The 21706-nt window shown below is 44.0% G+C and overlaps 2 protein-coding genes across 10 annotated transcripts in view; one reads left to right on the top strand and one right to left on the bottom strand.

Moving 5' to 3' along the window:
• Nucleotides 1-5626, bottom strand: part of CCDC117 (coiled-coil domain containing 117) — a 519424-nt gene extending 513798 nt beyond the window's left edge. The window contains exon 1 of one of the 4 annotated variants that reach the window (XM_069619165.1): nt 5579-5626. In XM_069619165.1, the coding sequence (XP_069475266.1) occupies nt 5579-5611 (33 nt within the window). In that variant the 5' untranslated portion in view covers nt 5612-5626. Of the gene's footprint in view, nt 1-5058; nt 5241-5578 lie in introns of those variants that run through there. The other 3 variants (XM_069619164.1, XM_069619166.1, XM_069619167.1) reach the window with 3 other exon arrangements.
• The window catches only part of TCN2 (transcobalamin 2), a 361155-nt gene continuing 344669 nt past the window's right edge, over nt 5221-21706 (top strand). For 2 of the 6 annotated variants that reach the window (XM_069619162.1, XM_069619163.1), the window contains exon 1: nt 5221-5319. Coding sequence is in view for 4 of the 6 variants with exons in the window: in XM_069619157.1 (XP_069475258.1) it covers nt 19803-19924 (122 nt within the window). In the remaining 2 variants the exon portion in view is untranslated. Of the gene's footprint in view, nt 5320-9285; nt 9397-19799; nt 19925-21706 lie in introns of those variants that run through there. The other 4 variants (XM_069619157.1, XM_069619156.1, XM_069619158.1 and 1 more) reach the window with 3 other exon arrangements.

Genomic DNA, 21706 nt, shown 5'->3' with positions numbered 1-21706 from the left:
GGCACTAGTGACCATAAATTCAGTTTTACCACCATAGAGTGGGCTATCATCCAACTTGCAATAAACATCAATCAACAATTTTGTATCTTCTTTATGTACTTGCCATTGATGGTAGCAGGTGCAAAATGGTGCGAGTAGCTGGAATCTAATAGCAGTGCCTGGCAAATGCCAACTACTTAACTCTTAGCTTTCCAAAATGCTTGTTTTTAACATGATGTCAGTACGAGCTTAATTAAAGCAAGCTCAATGAGTTCCCATGAGTAGGGATTTTGGGAGGGGAGGAATCAGGGTGGAAATAGCCCTTGGGATTAGCATGGCTATAGGCAGCCAAATAACCAAATATTACCTACAAGTTTAGTCACTTCTTATATGCCATTTCTACCTATCTCCACTCGAATAAAATAGTTTTAGCATAAAAGGTGGTGCAAGCGCCAACTAATAACCCAAACTAAAAAACGATAAAGACTGCTGGCTGACAGGTGGGACACTTCATAAACTAAGCACTGTGACGAGGAAAAAAAGAACTATGAGTAATGCAGATATCAGCAAGTAGTAAGCAATCTGGGCATCACTACAAACCTGTCTGTGAATAAACCCCTCTTGCCTGATCGGTGTAATGTCTCTTGTCTAATTGTTGGGGGAAACGCGTATTGGTGAGTTGGAATCATTCTGTAACCACGGTTTTCTAGTGCACATATTAGCGAGTCCTACAGTACACCATTTAGTAGACCTCCCCCCGCCCTCACCGCCAAGCGCAGCTATCAGGGAATCTTCTCATCAGACTTTCAGTAATCCCGTAAATTATGCATTTGAGGGTTTGGGGTACACCATTTCGTCTAGCTGAAAAAGCAAAATTGTCACAGTGTCTTTAAGCATTACACCATTAAGCGTGACTGCCAGAGTTTCTGTCTCTATGAGTGGTTTGCCATATGACTCGGAAGCGACAAGCAGACACCCCCATTCGGAGGTGCACCCTAAACAGTTCGGAACAGTTCCATAATTGCCAACATTCTTTGACCAAAAGGATGTAGGATTATTTACGTTTCAAAATAATAATTAGCATAATGATGAAATCGTAGGAAATAACATTGCGTCACCTGTGACCTGATGAGATCACAGGAAATCACCTTGCATATGGCCCTAAATAGATCACAGTAAAGCACTGTCTGGCGTGGTCTAACCCAGATGATCATGAGAAATCATTAAGTGACCTCTGAGCACTAGAGTCAGATTTAACTACAGTGATTTATTTCCTTACAGTCTGCACTACAGCATGACACACAGCGCTCTCAAGTTTCCCGTGTCTATGGTGAGGATTCACTAATTTTTCCTTCCTTAGGATTTGGGAAGTGCAGTTTTTTCTTCCCCCTTTGGATTTTAGGAAACTGCAAGTCCCAGAATTGCATGCAAAAACAGGACTCGATGACTTCTCATGCATGGCCAGGAGAAACTTGAGAGCTCAGGAGGCAAGCGGTTTTTTAAGTGTATGTTTTTTACTTTATTGCCTAAGCCTTTGGGTTTTGACAACTATTGTTAACATCAGGTGAGCTTTCAATCCACACAAGCATTGACAGAGTATATGGGGGCAAACTTGGCAACTGCACCATTGCATACATGCCAACATTCCGGGGCTCCTAGGAGGGAGATTTCGGCAGGGAAATCGTCAGACCTACATTTTCCCATAGAAATGCATTGGGTCTACAGTTATTTTAGGCAGGAGACCATGACAAATAGCAATATATTTCACAAAAAAAAAATCGGGAGATTTGGCATGTATGCCATTGTTCTGGAGTTATGGTGATAGGACAATCACCTTGCCCTCGAGCATATCTTGAATGTTTCGTGGTGATGTTCTGTGGTGGCACCCCTGTGAGGAAAGATTATTTTGGAGCCTTGCATGGGTTTTTTAGTTTGAGTTTTTAGGTGGCTCTAAATCTATAAGAAGAAACGGTTGCATTGAAGTACAGCTAGGAGGGGGACGGGATATGAGGAGGAACAGTTTCTAGAGGTTGTTTGAATATTCACCAACCCATTGACTGCCCATGGCTATCCCCACCCACTTCCTGCCCATCCCTGCCCAAAATACATCATCCTCGTATCTCTTTGAACTATTTTAATCAAGCAGTAACACCAAACGTGCTTGAAGTGCCTGCAAGTGTTATGTTAAAAATCAGTTCGAAAATTGTATAGCCGACGCAGGAAAGAACATAGCTTGCTTTCTTTATGGTGGGATTATCCAGTGATTTTGAATGGCCAATTTCTCTGCCACATGAAAATAACTATTACGCTTTGAACATGGAACCGGAATTTATGCCCTAATTGTTTTGAGAAAGGCTTGTGTGAAGCCGAAACACGTGTAAATCCCAGGGCACCACATTTGTTTAATTTCTTTTACAATACAATTTACTTGGAAAACAGAAAATCTAAACAGTGTGGCACAGTTATTGTGTGGGATAACCTCTTCTACTTATGTTAAAATCAGTCTTCTGAGAGTTAATGGCTTAATTGCTGCTGCAAATGTGCTACTTGTATAATAAAATGCCTTAGCCAAGTGTGCCTTCCACCACTTGTTTTATAATCAGTATGCATGCCCTTCACTGAAGTCTTGTTATAAACACAAGCACTGGCAAAGCCAAATGTTTGCACTTGTAGATAAGCATTTGCCAGGCACTGCTATTATATGCACCAGTACTCACACCATTTTGCAGCGCCTGCTATTAATGCCCAGTTATATCCATTACAGTGGGGAGAGTGAATGCCATCAAAATGACATCAACACCGCGAATCAACTATGTTCTCAGTGTGCTTCCCCTGGACGTAAAGAAGGGCCATTGGCGGAAAATTGAGAGTTTAATCCAGTCTTTTCTCTGGGAGAACAAACAGCCACGCCTCAGCTTGTGGAAATTGCAGCTGCCCCAAGACTGTGGAGGTTTGGGGGTTCCTGACTTTGAGAATTATCATTTGGCCTTTGGAGCCAGGCATCTGGTTCCATTTATTGAAGATTCGGAGGATGTTTGGACGCTGGCGGAATCAAGTAGTTCTTCTCCGTTGCCGCCTAGGGCCATACTGTCCACGGTGGATGGATCTGGTTATCGCTCATTTCCGCCGACAAGATTCCTGAGAACTTGTTGGAGGGAACTATGGAAGAAAAGTAAGCGTAAGGTATGTGATAATGATTACATCCCTATCTGGTTGAATCCAGGTATTTTGCTGAATGGGAGGCCGCTATTGTGGTTGAACTGGCTCCTGAGTGGTGTACTATGGTTGAGTGATCTGATGGAAGACGGCAAATGGATCAGCTATAGAAGACTTTCACAAATTAAAGATCTCAGAGACTGTACAGTGGGTGAATACAGAAAATTGAGAGGTTTGCTGCGGAACCAGAGAACTGTTGATGGCGGTGGTTGGCAGTTATGGCTACCTGAATATAAGACATTAGGCGGTATGGCGTCCAAAGTATATAGAAATCTGAGCCAACAGTTCACGCCAGCAGAGGGGTTGTTAACTAAGTGGTCTGAGGTCCTTGGCTCTGATATGACTGTGGAGAGGTGGAGGTTTCTTTGTAAAAACGTAACTCTGGCATCCATTAATCTTGGAGAACAATGCCGCCAAATCAAAATTCTTAATAGAGTGTTTTGGACTCCCCAGAGACTTTATGCGAGAGGGATGATTGACTCAGAGTCCTGTTGGAGGTGTAAGCATGATGTCGGCTCCTTTGAACACTTGATCTGGGACTGTTATGAACTGAGGACATTTTGGAGGAGTGTCACTGAAAAGATTAATGAGGTTCTATTACTGCAAGAGGATTTTGATTATAACACTATCATCTTGGGTGAGGATGATAAAGTGGAAGATCTCACTTATCCACAGAAATGCTGGTTTTTTAGGGCTACAAATTCTGCGAAAAAAATTGTTTTGAGAAAATGGAAATGTGATGAGAGACCGACCTGTTCAGAATGGGTGGAGGACTTGAGGCAAGTGGCCAGAATTGAGAAGGTTATCCTTCGCAGGAACAAAAAGTTGAAATTGTTTGATGATATGTGGGGTGGGTTTTTGGATGACATGTGATAATAAGTTGGCCTGTTTTGCTTTTTAGATTCTGTGAAGGTTGGGGATGGATATGGGGTGAGGATTCTATGCAATGAGTTCTACGATTACAATGCTGATAAGTTTGTTGCTTGTATGTTTTCTATACAATTCAATAAACTTAATAATAAAAAAAAAAAAGAAAATCTAAACAGTGTGGCGCAGTAATTGTGTGGGATAACCTCTTCTACTTAAGTTGAAATCAGTGTTTTGAGAGTTAATGGCTTAATTGCTGCTGCAAATGTGCTACTGGTATAATAAAATGCCTTAGCCAAGAGTGCCTTCCACCACTTGTTTTATAATCAGTATGCATGTCCTTCACTGAAGTCCTGTTATATATATACAAGCAATGGCGAAGCCAAAAGTTTGCGCTTGTAGATAAGCATTTGCCAAGCACTGCTATTATATGCACCAGTAATCGCACCCTTTTGCAGCTCCTGCCATTAATGCTCTGTCATAACCCTTACAAGCACTGCAGTGCCTGGCAAATGTTTATAATAAAAAACTAAACTGTTTGTATTGGCAATGCTGGTTTGTCCCAACTACTGCCTGCCTCTCTGTGAGAGCAATCAGGAGGTCCTTCCTGCAGACCTCTTGAACGGCAAATCCTTTTTTTCAGTCTTTTTTTCCAGTGGTGTTCCGCAAATGGGCAGCAGAATAATAGTCGCAGCAAACGTGTAAGAGTGCTTTGACCTATTAAACGTTTTTTATTGGATTAAGTGCTAATACAGACTGCAGGTTGTGCAAATGTTATGCACGCTTTACATTAAACGATGCATGTTGTGTCAAATTGTGATTTACAAGCAGATAGGTTAATCGTAAAGGCTCTTCCGGCTGGCGTCTACTTGTTTACTAAGTAATAACTTTAGAGTGGTTTCATGCAATCTCATGTTTTCCAATGTCCGGTATAAAATCAATCATTCCTAGGTTTCGGAGCAGGAATAAAGCACGCCGCCGCCAAGCGCCTCTCACCTCAACGGCTGCAGCACATTGAAGGGCTCGTGCCCCAGTCCTCGCCAGCCAGCCAACCACCAGCCTACGCTCGTGAGTGCGCCAGCTTCGCACTTCCGGTCGGATCCTTCCACAACATAAACAGAGCGGGAGTCTCATCGAAAGGGGGCGGGGCTTGGCAAGTTCAGCCTTCCCTCTGCCATTCTCGAAGGTTCACATTAGCAAAGCGACCGTGGAAGCATCTGGCAATAGGGTGGTACTTTTGCCGAAGAAGGAGTCTGGGTAATGTAGTTAATCAAAAACTAAAGCGGTTTAAGATTACACATAGGGCTTCTGCGGCGAAGTAGCCATTTTTACTTATGATTGCTGGCTTTTTATATAATACAGTGGCATACTTGCCAACCCTACGGATTTAGGAGTAGGCTACTGCTTTTTATGTAGTACTACCGCCTACAGATTTGAGTGGCTGATCCTACCGTTTTCCAGTAGCAGGTTTATCGCTTATTTTGATTGAGGTGTTGTTTGCACCCCTATGACTAACCTGATGTGACTCAGTCAGCCCTGTGTACATCATTTTATCAGGAGGAAACAGAGCATGACGTGATACAGCTGTGTCTTAGCTATTTGCAGTGGAGGAATTGGAAAAAATGTGGCGGGGGATCCCACAACACAAGGGTGGGGGAGGAGTTTGGGGGAGGGGCGTGGTCTACAGGCTCATAGTGGACATCCAGCAATGCTGGAATGCTTAAAAAAACGCCCACAACGGCAGCATTGCCTTTTACCGCCGGCTTTGGCACTGGTGTGTAATGCTCGGCATTACACACCAGTGCCAAAACCGGCGGTAAAAGACAATGCTACTATTCCAACGCGGTTCATGGGCTTGGGCGGCTGACTCTGGCCGGATCCCGAGACCATTTAACACATTTCTACACTCTTGTGCATGGGTGCCAACTGTTTATTTTCTCTACTGGAGTGACATTTTTTATTGCAGTGCACATACTGAAACCTTTATTTTGTAAAAGAAACATGAATTGCACCAACTTGTTGTAGACATCTTGAAGTACTTGGCTAAATCATTGAATTCTTAATCTACATGCAAAGTAGTCTTCTCAGCATCGGAATGTTAATGCCAACCAAAGCTATACATACAAATAAATCACTGTCCACTTTTTCCCTTCAAGGGTCACTAATTTATTCACACTCATGAATATTAAAGATATGTGCAAACAGCTCTAAAGTGAGTCTCTGCAAACCGAGGCAAGTCATTTTGTATTGCTTTTCACATAATTGCTAGACTATAAGTACCAGAATGCAACATGCTAGGAGCCTAAAACCTAGGAATGATTCATTTTATACCTGATATTGGGAAGAACCTCTGCGATAAACCTATCTTCTTGTAAATCACCATTTGGCACAACATGCATCGTTTAATGTAAAGCGTGCATAACATTTGCACAGCATACAATCTGTATTAGCACTTAATCCAATAAAAAACGTTTAATAGGTTAAAGCACTCCTACACGTTTGCTGCGACTATTCATTATACTGCTGCCCATTTGCGGAACACCACTGGAAAAAAAGATTGTGAAAAAAAAGGATTTGCCGTTCAAGAGGTCTGCAGGAAAGACCTCCTGATTGCTCTCACAGAGAGGCAGGCAGCAGCTGGGACAAACAAGCATTCCCAATACCAACCGTTTCGGGTTTTTGTTATAGACATTTGCGAGGCACTGCTGTAATGGATATAACTGGGCATTAATGGCAGGCGCTGCAAAACGGTGTGAGTACTGGTGCATATAATACCAGTGCCTGGCAAATGCTTATCTACAAGTGCAAACGTTTGGCTTTGCCAGTGCTTGTGTTTATAACAAGACTTCAGTGAAGGGCATGCATACTGATTATAAAACAAGTGGTGGAAGGCACACTTGGCTAAGGCATTTTATTATACAAGTAGCACATTTGCAGCAGCAATTAAGCCATTAACTCTCAGAAGACTGATTTTAACATAAGTAGAAGAGGTTATCCCACACAATAACTGTGCCACACTGTTTAGATTTTCTGTTTTCCAAGTAAATTGTATTGTAAAAGAAATTAAACAAATGTGGTGCTCTGGGTTTTACGCGTGTTTCGGCTTCACACATGCCTTTCTCAAAACAATTAGGGCATACATTCCAGTTCCATGTTCAAAGCGTAATAGTTATTTTCATGTGGCAGAGAAATCCACCATTCACAATCACGGGATAATCCCACCATAAAGAAAGAAAGCTATGATCTCCGTGCGTCGGCTGTGCAATTTTCAAACTGAATTTTAACATAATACTTGCAGGCACTTAAAGCAAGTTTGGGGTTACTGCATGATTGAAATAGATCAAAGAGATCCGAGGATGATGTGTTTTGGGCAAGGATGGGCAGGAAGTGGGTGAGAATAGGCATGGGCAGTCAATGGTTTAGTAAATATTCCAACAACATCTAGAAACTGTGTTCCTCCTCATATCCCGTCCCCTCCTACCTGTACTTCAATGCAACAGTTTCTTATATATTTAGAGCCACCTAAAAACTCAAACTAAAAAACCCATGCAAGGCTCCAAAATTGCTAATCTTTCCTCACAGGGGTGCCAGCACAGAACATCACCACGAAACATTCAAGATATGCTCGAGGGCAAGGTGATTGCCCTATCACCATAACTCCAGAACAATGGCATACATGCCAAATCTCCCGATTTTTCAGTGAAATATATTGCTATTTGTCATGGTCTCCTGCCTAAAAAACTGTAGACCCAATGCATTCCTATGGGAAAATGTAGGTCTGACGATTTCCCTGCCGAAATCTCCCTCCTAGGTGCCCAGGAATGTTGGCATGTATGCAGTGGTAACAATAGTTGTCAAAACCCAAAGGCTTGGGCAATGAAGTAAAAAACATACACTTAAAAAAACGCTTGCCTCTGAGCTCTCAAGTTTCTCCTGGCCATGCATGAGAAGTCATCTAGTCCTGTTTTTGCATGCAATTCTGGGACTTGCAGTTTCCTAAAATCCAAATGGGGAAGAAAAAACTGCACATCCCAAATCCCAAGGGGGAAAAAATTAGTGAATCCTCACCATGGCCACGGGAAACTTGAGAGCGCTGTGTGTCATGCTGTAGTGCAGACTGTAAGGAAATAAATCACTGTAGTTAAATCTCACCCTAGTGCTCAGAGGTCACTCATTTAGTAATATGATTTCTCATGATCATCTGGGTTAGACTACGCCAGACAGTGCTTTACTGCGATCTGTTTAGAGCCATATGCCAGGTGATGTCCTGTGATCCCATCAGGTCACAGGTGACACAATGTTATTTCCTACGATTTCATTATTATGCTAATTATTATTTTGAAACGTAAAGAATCCTACATCGTTTTGGTCACAGAATGTTGGCAAGTATGGCAGTGGTACAGTGCTAACCAACCAAATAGTGCTTTGTTTGAAAAAGTAAGTCACGCCAGAGGCTCTTGCAGAAATTATACCTGTATTAAGCTAACTCCATATTTACTTTTCAAGACCACATGGGTCTCTTCTATGATGTATACCAACATTTTGCTGGTAGGGAGATCTTGTTACAGTATTCAGGAGGATTTTGGACCGCCTCAATTTACCTCTAGTAATAGTAACGTCTATGCATCCTCTGATGTCGACAAATAGAAAAAATTATCAAGCCCCTAAGCTAACACCGAACCATTTCTGGCAGCCCAACGCTGACAAACTAGTTGCATTAGTTCCATGGATTTTTGTGTCTACCTTTAAAAACTGTCGGAACAGAGACACTCTATAGATGTAACGCACACTACTTGAAAAAATGGAAAAAGCCTGCATATCCGAAATAGAACAATGTGATGTGAACAGCAGGGCTCTGCTCGAATCCACGTAAAGCCCTCACAAAACCTGGCAGAAGATGGCGCTCCATAAGCATAATGCATGAAATAGACGGCGAATGCCATATGTACTCTGGGGCACCTTTTAGAGATGCATATACAAAAACCAGGACAGTAGGCGTTTGCATTGTTTTTATCAACATGCCTTCGGAAATTATACATCTCTCTTTCAAAGGAAAGCTTAGGCCTATTTATGCTTTGTGATTGTTTCCAACTCCTAGGATTTGCTGGCACGAAGGCATAGTGTAAACTCAGCGAGTGGGTCCCACATTGCACTGCTGCTGCTTTAATCTTAAACGCTCTTTAGAAAATGCTGACTTTAGTGGGCGGGTTTCATGGGGAGAACGATGTGTCATGTGAGCAAAGCAGAAGTACTTCAAAACAAAGTCCGTCTGCCCAGTTATTCTTCAGGCAGCGGCTGCTCCATGCTTGTCTTTTACCGCTTTTCAACGTGCAGGTGAGGAGCGTGTAGGCTGGGGGAGAGGGATATGAGAGGGGCTCAAGTAGAGTACAGCTCATACACACGCTACCTGAGTACCTGTGGTTCCAGGAATGCGGCTGGCACCGCCATTGCAGGTTCGAGAGTCCACAAAGTACTCAGGAGGGGCTTGGACCAAGAGATTGACCATTTTAATCGAAACGTATGGTTTAAGATATAAGGCTCCTTTCAAGTCATCGGTTCTAGTTCGTGTGTGAATATCCAGGGCAGAGGCTTCTCACAGGCGTATGGTAGGAGGCGAGATGCACCCAATACAATTTTACTAAGGTCTGAGAGCCACAACTGTGTGACTTGACATGGTGCTGCTCCAAGGTGCATGAGTCACACACAATGCGTGAGACTGCGCTCTGAGGCGTGAGAGTAAAAACCCTCGTGGTCGGTGGGCTCTAACTTCAACAAAGTACCTTAAAAGTCCTTTCTTAAGTACTCGTGTAGTGCAGCCCCTCTGCTGGCTGCCTTTCTTGCTTTGCAGTGCATAGACGAACATTTATTTTAAAAGTGTGTTATAATTAATAAAATACCAGTCCATGAGAAATGTAAAAAGTTTAAAATTCAACACAATTACAAAATACATCGTTTTATTTAATTAAATATGAACTAGCATCTCAATAACATGAGCAAAGTTTGACTATTTTAATAGAAAAGTATGGTTTAAGATATAAGGTTCCTTTCAAGTCATCAGTGCTAGTTGGTGTGTGAATATCCAGGCAGACCTTCGAGGATTTTGAAGCATGAAATGGCAAATTTTGCAGCATGAAATGGCAAATATTGCGGCACAAACCTTCATTTATTGCATGATTTTTCCCGGACATTTTTTATTAACTGTAGGGTGTAAGATTGCCACATTGCAGGAAAGAGGCAGAGTGCAAGGCTACAAGAGAGCCAGGGTATCATTATTATGTATCTTTTGTATTAATTTAATAGGAAGAGTCCCTGATGTCTCTGGCTTGGCAGAACAGTGTTTGATTTGGCTACATTTATGGTTTAATGTACATGCCCGTTAAATAGTATTAACTAAATTGATCATTATCAATTGTAATGCTGAAAATATTCCCCCTCTATGTTCTCCAAGCCCCCAAACACCCACACACCTCTCACCAACACACATCTCACCAACTCACCATCACAACTTGCATTCCTGAACCTCTCTGATGTACAAATACTCACATGCTATGTCACTGTACATACAGGTGGCTCCAGCTTCCCCGTGCTTGCCTCCAAACTTTGGAACTCACTTCCACTCGAGCTGAGATCAGAACCGTCCTTTCACAGATTTAGACACAACACCAAAACTTGGCTTCTATCCAAAGAAACTGCCTAGCCCTACCGCACTAGCATGCACCTAGACTGTAAATTTGTAAATATGTAATCGATTTGTACATTTCTGCTGCATTATTCTTGTTGTATTCATTATTCTTGTTGTATTCATCGCAAGCGCCCGGATGCCCTAGGGCCAGGCGGCGCTATACAAATAATAAACTAAACTAAACTGTCAAGTCACAATTTGCACTCCCCAGCCCTTTCCACACTCCAAATCCTACTTCCAACTCACACCTTACACTCTCAATTCCTCCCGCAATATACAGTACTTCATTCTTTTGTGCTGCTTCTGCATCTTGCATCCTTTCTCCCATTCTATCGCACTCTTCCCTCATTCTTTTCCCAGTCTGCAGCTCACTGCCTCTTTCCAGCCAGCCGCTTCCTCTCTGCTTTCTGGATCACTGACCACATGCTCCCTCTACTTTTTGCACCTCCGCTCGCTCCCAGAATTCTGGCCCACCGCATCACTGCTTCCTTTGCTCTCTTGTGCAACCACTTCCTCCTCTGATCCACTGCTCTCCCTCTGCTTTCTTGCCTATCACTTCACATCTCACCCATTACTCTCTCCCTCTCTCTCCTTTTCCTCTCATAGTGTGACAATTTTTTTCATTTTTATAGAATGTAGATTTTGACCCAGATCCTCAAAAAATGGGGCATTTAAAAATAGAGCTGAGGATATGCTATTTTTTAGACAACCCATTTTTGGAAATGAGCAGGTCACCTTATTCTCAAAGGTGACTGGCACATTTCCACTGGCTTGAGCTGTAGCGCAAATTGTGCACTGGCCAGCTGCCTTGAATAGGCTTCTGGGTTGTTTGACCGAGGTGTAATTATTTGCGGCGGAATTGACCATAGTCAATTTCGCCGCAAATTGATTTGCACTTCAGCCAAACAACCCAAAATGTACCTTTCCCCACCACCCCACTCCCCCCTACTTAACTGCTTGGTCGCTGCCGCTTCCCCAGAAACCCTGCAGTGTCAGATCCGACTCCGCAGGGTCCTTTTCTTTTTTTTAAGTACCCTGCCTCCAATTTTGAGGAATCTGGGGACACCCCTACAATCCCCAAGCCCAAAAATACTGTACATGGGGAGCGGGTGACACCCCCGCAACACATGTTCAGTATTTATAAAAATCGATTGAATAGTCCTGGTCGAAATAGGTCAAATTGTACCATTCAATCGATTTTTTTTTGTGGGACAAAATGGGTAGTACCTTGAATAGAAGCGCTCTCCCAACAGTGTTCTGCAAACTCCCAGCGCCTTTCAAAGGGACAGGCACTTCAGGGGCCTGCCACTGTAAAATGCGACCCAAAAAACGCTGTTTTAAGGAACAGAAATGCAAGCAACACAGCAGCATTTCATACCTTTAAAAGAAATGCATGACCGGGTCAGGAAAGACCCTGCCATGCAGTGGCACCCCCTCATCCCATATGCGCAGGGGTGCCTACAATTTCTGCACATTTAAAAGTGCATCTTGCTGGTAAATGTGGGATGCGCTTTTAAAGTGGCAGAAACGCCCCCTGGTTTGTTCAAGGAGGTGAAAAAGGCCATCTGAATGGGCGCGTATATAAAATGTGCCCATTCCGGTGACCCTTGTGGATTGGGCTGCTCTTTCTTTGGGCGCAAGGGATGAGATGTGTTACCGCATTTCATTATTTGCGTAAAAAAAGTTTTGAGAACCTGGCACCCTGAGTATTTTTTTTTAAACAGTAGTTTTTGCAGATTTAATTTTAATTTTAAAAAAAGCTGTTTTTGCACAAAACTGCCATTTTTGCGGCATTGCAAAATCACTATAAGCTGGAGGGTCTGCATAAATTAAGATAATTGAATAGCAAAATGCCAGCACCATGCGTGTAAAGTGCGATATACAAATATCTAATACAACTGAGCAAGATGATGCAAATTCATCTGCCTTGATTCCTTCCTATCTGGCACCTTCTGTAACTCTTTATCCTTTAGGTGATCTCCCCATCACACCCATATATTATTCTCTTTGACCCCTATTTCATCAGAAGACCCCTTTTTCCTGCCTATTGTGGTTCCTGAGCCAACTGCTCTCCATGCCCTCTTGCCCCTTCTTGGTTTAGTAAGCCATTGGTTGGGTAATGAACGGACTCGATTGGGGATTGATACTAGGGAAAACCACCAGGCAGAACCGCACCTCACAAACCACATGGGTAAAGCCTACACAAGGCCAGGAACATCCTGGCAACAGGAGACATGGCAGCTAGCAGCTGAATTAAGTACTCGGGAGGACAGGTGGCACGTCAGCAAGTTAATTGGGATGTGGAAGCAATGAGACCGTATTGTGTTCGGGTACTAGAACAAGAAAAACCTCTACTTCCTCCCATGACCCAAGGTGCGCACGCTCTCTCCCATGGCCTCTTCAAGTACACATACCGTATGCAGTGTGTGCCTAGCCAAAGAGCCGCTCCCAGGCCCGCGATCCCAGGAGCATCTAACGGGTGAACTTTCGCAGTCATTTCTAACACTTCGTATCACCTGAGGGATTAGACAAGTCACTCACGCCAATCCTACACCCTCTATAACACCTACACCATTGAATGACTCTCCACTTTACTAAAGAAAACTCACACTTCATCCAACTCCAAAGCCACTGCATTATTTTGACACGGTCCAACCTCTTGGTAAAGCCCCTATTATCAGCCTCACAAGATGCCTGCCCCGGCCCTATGCTCTTTAACCTTGCAGAGCTCCAGGGCTGCCTGCTGATGATACTTGTCGACCACAAAAGCACCAGCTGTGGTGAATGGCTCCTGCCTGAGGAAGCTCTTTGTCATTCTGCCTGTGTGGCTTTGCACTTTGCTACTTGTTGAGGAATGCCCTTTATCTGCTCCTGGATTAGGTCTGGAGTTACCTTTGAGCCCATGCAGGACCTGAGAATCTACGCTCAGTCAGCATTTTAGCAACGGATGAGCGGTTTGTCCATTTTCCACAGGGTTCTCCTACCCAACATATTTTCTTTCACAATCCTGTCACTCTCTGAATGTTTTACTCACCCTGGCAATCAATAATCAGAAATACCTCATGTTGCAACACAATAAAATGTCATTCAAAGTCTATATTTCAACATTTGTAACTAATTGACATTTTTAAAAACATGGCTACGGAAAGGTTCATGAACACATTGATAACAATTGTATATGAGTTATTGTCGTTTTTTTCTCTCATGAGGATTGAATATAATAGATTATCATTCTCGACTACTCAAAAGCCAACAGAACCCAATTGAGGGGTTTATATCCTACTGACTATGCGCATGTGAAATGGAGCAATAACTCATATACAATTTTCTTTTTTGTGTGTTGAGGGGCAGCCCTCATGCACCTAACATAGCAGCATATCAAGCAATCTACACATGAGCGCAGCAGAACAGAGTTTAACCTCACACTCTCCAATACACATTGATAACAATGTATTGCGCCTGTGTGTCAGCTCCTTTGATGTTAAGCTGTTTCTTTTTAAGCAAACAAACCCAGTAGACGGAGTTCCTTCTGTACCGCCCCCTTTTCTGCCCACCCCCCCATACTCACGGCTACCCTCTAACCCCCATTGAAACCCCATACCTGGGTCCTTCCTTTCCTCCACTCCACCCTGCAACAGTTCTAGTAAGACGTGAAGAAAACAGTGAAAGAAAATGGACTTAAATTATCACCATTAGTGTGTCATTGTCCCATTCAGCATGCACCTTCATGCAGCCTCCCTTTCACCATCTTCTGTTCGCACTTCTTAAAGAACATGGCCAGCCACAGACACCCCCCCCCTTTGCCTGCTAACAAGTCTGAGCCAGCCATTCATACAGAGATCGCGATCAAGCTTGGCGCTTTGGCTGCTTGGGAATGGGTTTTGTATCCGAAACAGTCTATTGAAATAAACAATCCTCTTCCACCACCTGAGAGATAGCGCATTGCAATGCTGCATTGTCTTGATATTAGCAAGGCTCAGATTCATGTCCCCAGTTTGAATGAAGGTAACATTTTTTTAAAAAAGTATTATTTTAAAACGGTTGCCATCCTGGAAGGGTATTCTGGGTCTCATAAAGTAAGGGAACAATTATGGCTTGCCCCGAAAGGTAAGGGAACATCGTTCCTGTTGTGCATGCCCCTTTTAACAGTATGATGCAGACGTCACATAAGAGGAGCCAATAAAAGAGGCCGCCAAGGGACCTTTGCGGACACTCAACTGGGGTGACTCCTCCATGTATAGCCGCTCTCTACGCCACTGTTGAAGACGGGGGGAAATGCTCATGCTGCCGCGCCGCCAGCCAGGATGCATCGCTCATCAACACACCATGTCCAGGGAAGAGCCTGGACATGTTTCTTTTCGCCACAGGAGAGGAGGATGAGGACATGAAAAAGTCTATAATGCTCAACTCATCTGGGCCAGCAGTATGCAACATCTTTGAGACACTCCGTCCTGCAGAACTGATGTTCACCGCGGCCAGGACTGCACTCCAAGAACGTTTTGCTCCCATGGCAAACCTTGACTATGAGAGGTCGCTAATGAGACATGCTCTATAAAAAGAAGGTGAATCTCTTGACATATACCACTGCAGGCTGCGACGGATGGCGACCACATGTGCGTGGCCGGATGAGGAACACGTAATGCTCCAGCAGTTAATCAATGGATGCTTATCAGTCAAACTGCAGCAACAAATCCTGAGAGAACCAGGCATTATGCTACCTCGCATCGTGGAGCTCAGACGTTCCCACGAGTTGGCAGATGTGAGAGCCGTCAGGATGTGTGCAGTGAGGAAGTTCATGAAAGTAGATGAATCCAGTGCTGTGGGGAAACAACCGATGGTCGTCTGTGCCGTGAGCAAATGACAATTCCACAGAGTTGAGAGATGTCTGCAGTGGGGCAAGAAAAGAGCAACACGTGACGGAAGTTACACCATGTCCCAACTGCGACTACAACCTGCTCACTCTGCTGCCTGTCCAGCCAAAGGCCTTACCTGTGGGAGATGCAGGATGGCAAACCTGCCAGAGTCTGCTGTGCGCCGGCACTGTCCACTCATGTTGCGAGGCCCAGCAGGATCATCCAGACAGTTTCCACAAAGACAAGTGTGAAATGTGGCCATGGCGGATCAAGTACCCACCAATGAGGATCAACCAAAAGAAGAAGAAACCGGCGAAGAGGAAGTGTTCTTCGTATCTAGTGTGTCAGTGATGAACGCCTCAGGACGACGACAGCCAAGGTGCACCATAGATGTATCTGGGTCTCAAATCCCTGCACGTGTAGACTTAAGGTAGTCCGTCAGTGTCCTGTCGAACGACCACTACCACAGCCTACCCAATGTGCCCCCCTTGAAGGAGACTCGGGTATGGATCTACACCTTTGGGGTGGAAGTGCCTCTGCTGCTTGAAGGCATTTTCGTTGCACCAGTCCGCCATGTGGATATCACAATCAAGGTAAGATTCTTTGTCACAAGGGTGAGCAAGGTTATGCTACTAGGATGCACCACGGCCGAAGCTCTGCGCATTGTCAATTTTGCTTTTGGAGTCTACGTACATGATACTCAAACTCTACTTACCAAATTTGCCAGAGTGTTCTCTGGTATTGGCAAGTTCACAGCAGACCCAATCCGACTGCACATTGACCCTACAATTCATCCCATGCCCTCTAGCACAAGCAAGTACCATTACATCTTCGGGCAAAGGTTGAGAAAGAACTAGACGACCTGGTCAACCTGAACATCATCGAGGCGGTAGAAGGCCTGACCCCATGGGTCTCACCCATTGTAGTTGCCAACAAGCCGAGGCAGCCAGAGGCCATCCACATCTGTGTCGATATGCGACTTCACAACAGAGCCATAAAGAGGGAGAGGGACATTACCCCAACACTTAACGACATGCTGGCAGACCTTCAAGGAGCTAAGTTATTTTCAAAGTTGTATCTAAGATCAGGATACCACCAACTGGTACTAGACCCGGCCTCCCGTTACATCACTACATTCACCACCCAGAAAGGTCTCTACCGTTACAAGCGCCTTATTTTATTTTTTTATTTTTGTTTATTTGTATTGCGCCGGTAACTCGCAAGTCTCGGGCGCAGAAACATGGACACGAGGTATGATAACAATTACCACGAGACAAGACTCAACTTACAATTACAGATCGGAGGTCTGCTGAGAGCAGGAAATCAGTTGAAAATGTGGGTCTTAACTAGTTCACAGAAGCGCAAGTAGTTGGCTTCCCTTCTTATAGTGGCAGGGAGGTTGTTCCATAGGCCGGCGGCTAAGATGGGGAAAGATTTCACTAAGCCATATTTGCGCTTGTGAGTGGCCACTGCGATCTTTCCTTGATCTGAGCGTGCGATTGGGTGCATACAGGTGGATTTTGTTTTTTTAGGTACTCTGGTGCTTTCCCATGGATGCATCTGTGAACCAGGGTCACGGCCTTAAATTGAACTCTATCTTCAGTTTTGTGCCAGTGTAGCTCTCTTCTGGATTTGTTGATGTGGTTGGATTTGTTTTTTTTTCTTTATGATCCTCACTGCGTTATTCTGTCTAACTAGCTATGGAGGCATTTTTTGTTAGACCCTAGCATCAGTGCGTTGCCATAGTCCAGGCAGGATAGAATTGTCGCCCCAGCAATAGTGGCACAGTTAGCCTCGGTCAGATAGGGCCTAATGGCTTTTAGAAGTCTGAGGTAGTAACTTGGACCTGTCCTCCACAACCGAATATTTCAGAACACGATCCGGAGCGCCCTGGCTGGTCTAAAGGGGGCCATCAACATAAGCAATGACATTATGGTATACTCTAGTGCTGAACAAGAACATATAGAAAGACTGGGTAATGTGCTAGGGCGTATACAGCAACTGAGACTCAAGTTGCATAAAGTTAAGTGTGCATTCTTACAGAAAAAGATCAGATTTTTCGGATTGGTCTGCCAAGAAAATGGCATCTCCCCAGACCCAGAGAAAGTCAAATATATTCCAACAGCTGTACCACCATCAAATTCTTTGGAAGTGCACAACTTTATGGGTATTGTCACCTACTGTGGGCGATTCATCTGGAACTTGGCTATGCTCTTGGAGCTGATTCGCAACCTCACCAAGAAAGAGGGTGCCTGAAAGTGGACTGTGTTGGAGTAGAATGCTTTCGATGAGATAAGGAATGCCCTGACAGCATAGGACAAGATGGCATTTTTCGACTCCAACGTTCCCACAGAAATCATAGTGGATTCCAGTCCGTTTGGTCTAGGGGCGGTAGTATCGCAAACAGTCCGTTATTGGTGGGCCCGGCCAGTTCCCTTTGCCACCTGGATACTTTCAAGCACTGAGCAGTGATACTCTCAAATTCAGCACGAAGCACTAGCTGTGGTGTGGGGCTGCCGACATTTTCACCTTTATGTGTACAGTAAATCAGTCACCGTAATAACCGACCACAAGCCACTGATCCCCATAATAGTCGGGTTGTCCTCAAAGCCCCCGGCGAGGATTGAGAAGTGGCTGCTTGCCCTACAGGAATATGACATCTAACTGATTTATCGCATAGGGAACGCCAATGCGGCAGATTAATTCTCCCGGCACCTCCGAGAATCAAGGAACCAAGTGGAGGTGGAGGCGGAAAGTGAGGTCAAAGAGTTCCTGCTCACAGTGTCGGCGGTTGCAACTCCAACATCCATGTCCATAGAGGAGATTCAAAAGGTGTCAGCTGAGAATGACTGCCTCTGCATACTGCGAGCAGCCGGAACCAGTGGTGGATGAAACCGGGTTCTTGACAAACTGAACAATTGTTTTGTTGTCCTCTGCTGGGGATTCATACCAGAGCATTGCGGCTCACAATCCAGTGTCGCATCTCACTGTGCTATTTCATAGGTGCTCGTTTTTTTTGTTTCATTCAATAGACTACTTGACACATAAATGCCAACCCTCCCGATTTAGCTGGGCGACTCCTGATTTATCAATTAAAAATAGTGCTATTTTTTGACTGTCTCCCACCTTAATAATTATAACCCCATTGCAATCTTATGGGGAAAAATACATTCTCCTGAATTCTGTAGTGAAATATACCTCTCAGCGGCTCTAGAATGTTGGCATGTCTGCTAAAGCTAGGGTGAGTAGATAAATGGGACATGCCATAGACATAGAAGTAGAACTACAGTAAACACAAATAGGACTCAGATAAAACTGTTGTCCAGCTTCTATGTCGCTGGCCTGTTGTGAGGGTTGGGGTGCTCACAGGCACACTCCTCTCATTGGAGGAGAGCGGCCAGAGAGGGTAAGGGGGAGGAAATGGGGGCACGAAAAGCATTCACGCCCCCATTCACGCGCCGGGCCAGATTTCGGGATTTTGGCATCGGGTCCCCGCAAAAAACAGGACCGTAGCCTCCCACCCATTCAATCGCGGGATGGGATTTATAAAATTAAAAAATTCTGGGGATCCGGAACAGAGGGCGATTTCCCGGGATTGTCCTGGGAAAACCAGGACGTCTGGTCACCCTAGCTAAAGCCCATACCCAGCTTAATGTGTCAAGTATAGTACAATGTGATGTGCCACTAGTTTGTCAACAGCAGGACTCTTCTCGAATCCACTTAAAGCCCTCACAATACCTGGCAGAAGATGGCGCTCCATAAGCATAATGTATGAAATAGATGGCGAATGCCATATGTACTCTGGGGGACCTTTTAGAGATGCATATACAAAAACCAGGACAGTAGGCGTTTGCATTGTTTTTATCAACATGCCTTCGGAAATTATACATCTCTCTCTTCCAAAGAAAAGCATAGGCTTATTTATGCTTTATGGTTTTTTCCAACTCCTATGGTTTGCTGGCAAGAAGGCATAGTATAAACTCAACGCGTGGGTCCCACGTTGTTTGTTGTTTTTTATTTATGCAGCGCGCCACACTCTGGGGTATCTGGGTGCTTTACAAGACATCTTTGGATACATAAGTGCATACAGGTATAGATTAATACATAATAGATCGTAATGGGGGGAGGGTAGTAGGTAGTTGTGCTGCTGCTGCTTTAAATCTTAAACGCTCTTTAGAAAATGCTGACTGTGGTGGCCGGGTTTCATGGCGAGAACGATGAGTCATGTGAGCAAAGCAGAAGTACTTGAAAACAAAGTCCGTCTGCCCAGTTATTCTTCAGGCAGCGGCTGCTCCATGCTAATCTTTTACCGGTGTTCACCCTGCAGGTGAGGAGCTTGTAGCTGGGGGAGGCGGATATGAGAGGGGCTCAAGTAGAGTACAGCTCATACACACGCTGCCTGAGTACCTGTGGTTCCAGGCATGCGGCTGGCACCGCCACTACAGGTTCGAGAGTCCACAAAATTACTCAGGAAGGGCTTGGACCAAGAGATTGACCATTTTAATCGAAAAGTATGGTTTAAGATATAAGGCTCCTTTCAAGTCATCGGTTCTAGTTCGTGTGTGAATATCCAGGGCAGAGGCTTCTCACAGGCGTATGATAGGAGGCGAGATGCACCCAATACAATTTTACTAAGGTCTGAGAGCCACAACTGTGTGACTTGACATGGTGCTGCTCCAAGGTGCAGGAGTCACACACAATGCGTGAGACTGCGCTCTGAGGCGTGAGAGTAAAAACCCTCGTGGTCGGTGGGCTCTAACTTCAACAAAGCACCTTAAAAGTCCTTTCTTAAGTACTCGTGTAGTGCAGCCCCTCTGCTGGCTGCCTTTCTTGCTTTGCAGTGCATAGACGAACATTTATTTTAAAAGTGTGTTATAATTAATAAAATACCAGTCCATGAGAAATGTAAAAAGTTTAAAATTCAACACAATTACAAAATACATCGTTTTATTTAATTAAATATGAACTAGCATCTCATTAACATGAGCAAAGCACATTCATTATTGACGCCCATGAAGGTATCAGGTCCAAAAGTGTAGTCTTTTGACATGATTTAATTGATTGTCGACGAGTTGTCTCATATTGTATATATTATACAGTGTATTATCAAAAGCTGTAAGGTTTCACGTGTTCCCAGTTTTCAACATATTCTACAAGTATAATCTTTCTTAGCATATTGTTGGCTGTTATCCACATTACCTACAAGGTTAAACCTACAAAACAAACACTAAGGCCTAATTTTTTTATGGGGTCACTGACCATATAGGGCTCTATCATCAATTGTTTAGGCCATACCTTCATGGACTCTGCAGCTAATGTTCTCTGTTGCCATAATATAGCATTGGGCTGCCAGTCCCATTTTTATTCTTTTATTTTAAATTGCTTTATGAGTAGTTGAAGATCTAAAGACAGCTTGGCTCTCCAATCATTTAGATCCAAAAATGTCTCAACAGTCGTTGCTTACTCCAAAAGCTCTCCACAGGATTACAAATGCAAGCATTCATTTAAAATGTTCAATAGAGAAAAGTTGGTCCCGTTATGAATCCTCATTCATATACACCATCCCTTTCTTAATCAAAGCTAAAATTCCATAAAGAAGTTAAACCCAGTTTGGTTCTAATCTTCTGGATAGGGGCACCCATGGGCAATGATAGCGTAGGACGCCATAGTGCCATTCTAAGCGACCCAGCACACACTTTGAGAGCCTCGTCTGGTTTCATTTCCATTGAGAATCATAGGAAAAACAATTTCTTTATATGCAGGCATTATTAGGCCAGGTTTGGCAAATACCCCGTACTTGGGAGTGGGGTGGTGGGGAGAACAACAATTATATACATCAATCGGGTGATCTTACTAATGAGGGTATGCGTCAAACGTTTGGTTTTATTTTGGTTGTAAATCACACTTTTTTGTGTATTAACTCGATTTAATTGCAATAACATTGTTTCAGTAATCGTAACACCTGTTAACCCTATGTCATAGCCAATCTACATGTTACCTTATGTGACGTTATCGGCATATGCTAACTATCCAGTCTGTGTATCTGCAAATATAGGAGGAAAAAGTTTTGACTTCTGCATTGGCACAAGGTAGGCCAACCATAGAAAGG

The sequence above is a fragment of the Ambystoma mexicanum genome, chromosome 10, assembly GCF_040938575.1.
Source record: "Ambystoma mexicanum isolate Mex_15411 chromosome 10, UKY_AmexF1_1, whole genome shotgun sequence".
NCBI classification, from domain to species: Eukaryota; Metazoa; Chordata; class Amphibia; order Caudata; family Ambystomatidae; genus Ambystoma; species Ambystoma mexicanum.
The sequence above is the reverse complement of the archived record's forward strand: the minus strand, read 5'-3'. Positions and strand labels throughout refer to the sequence as shown.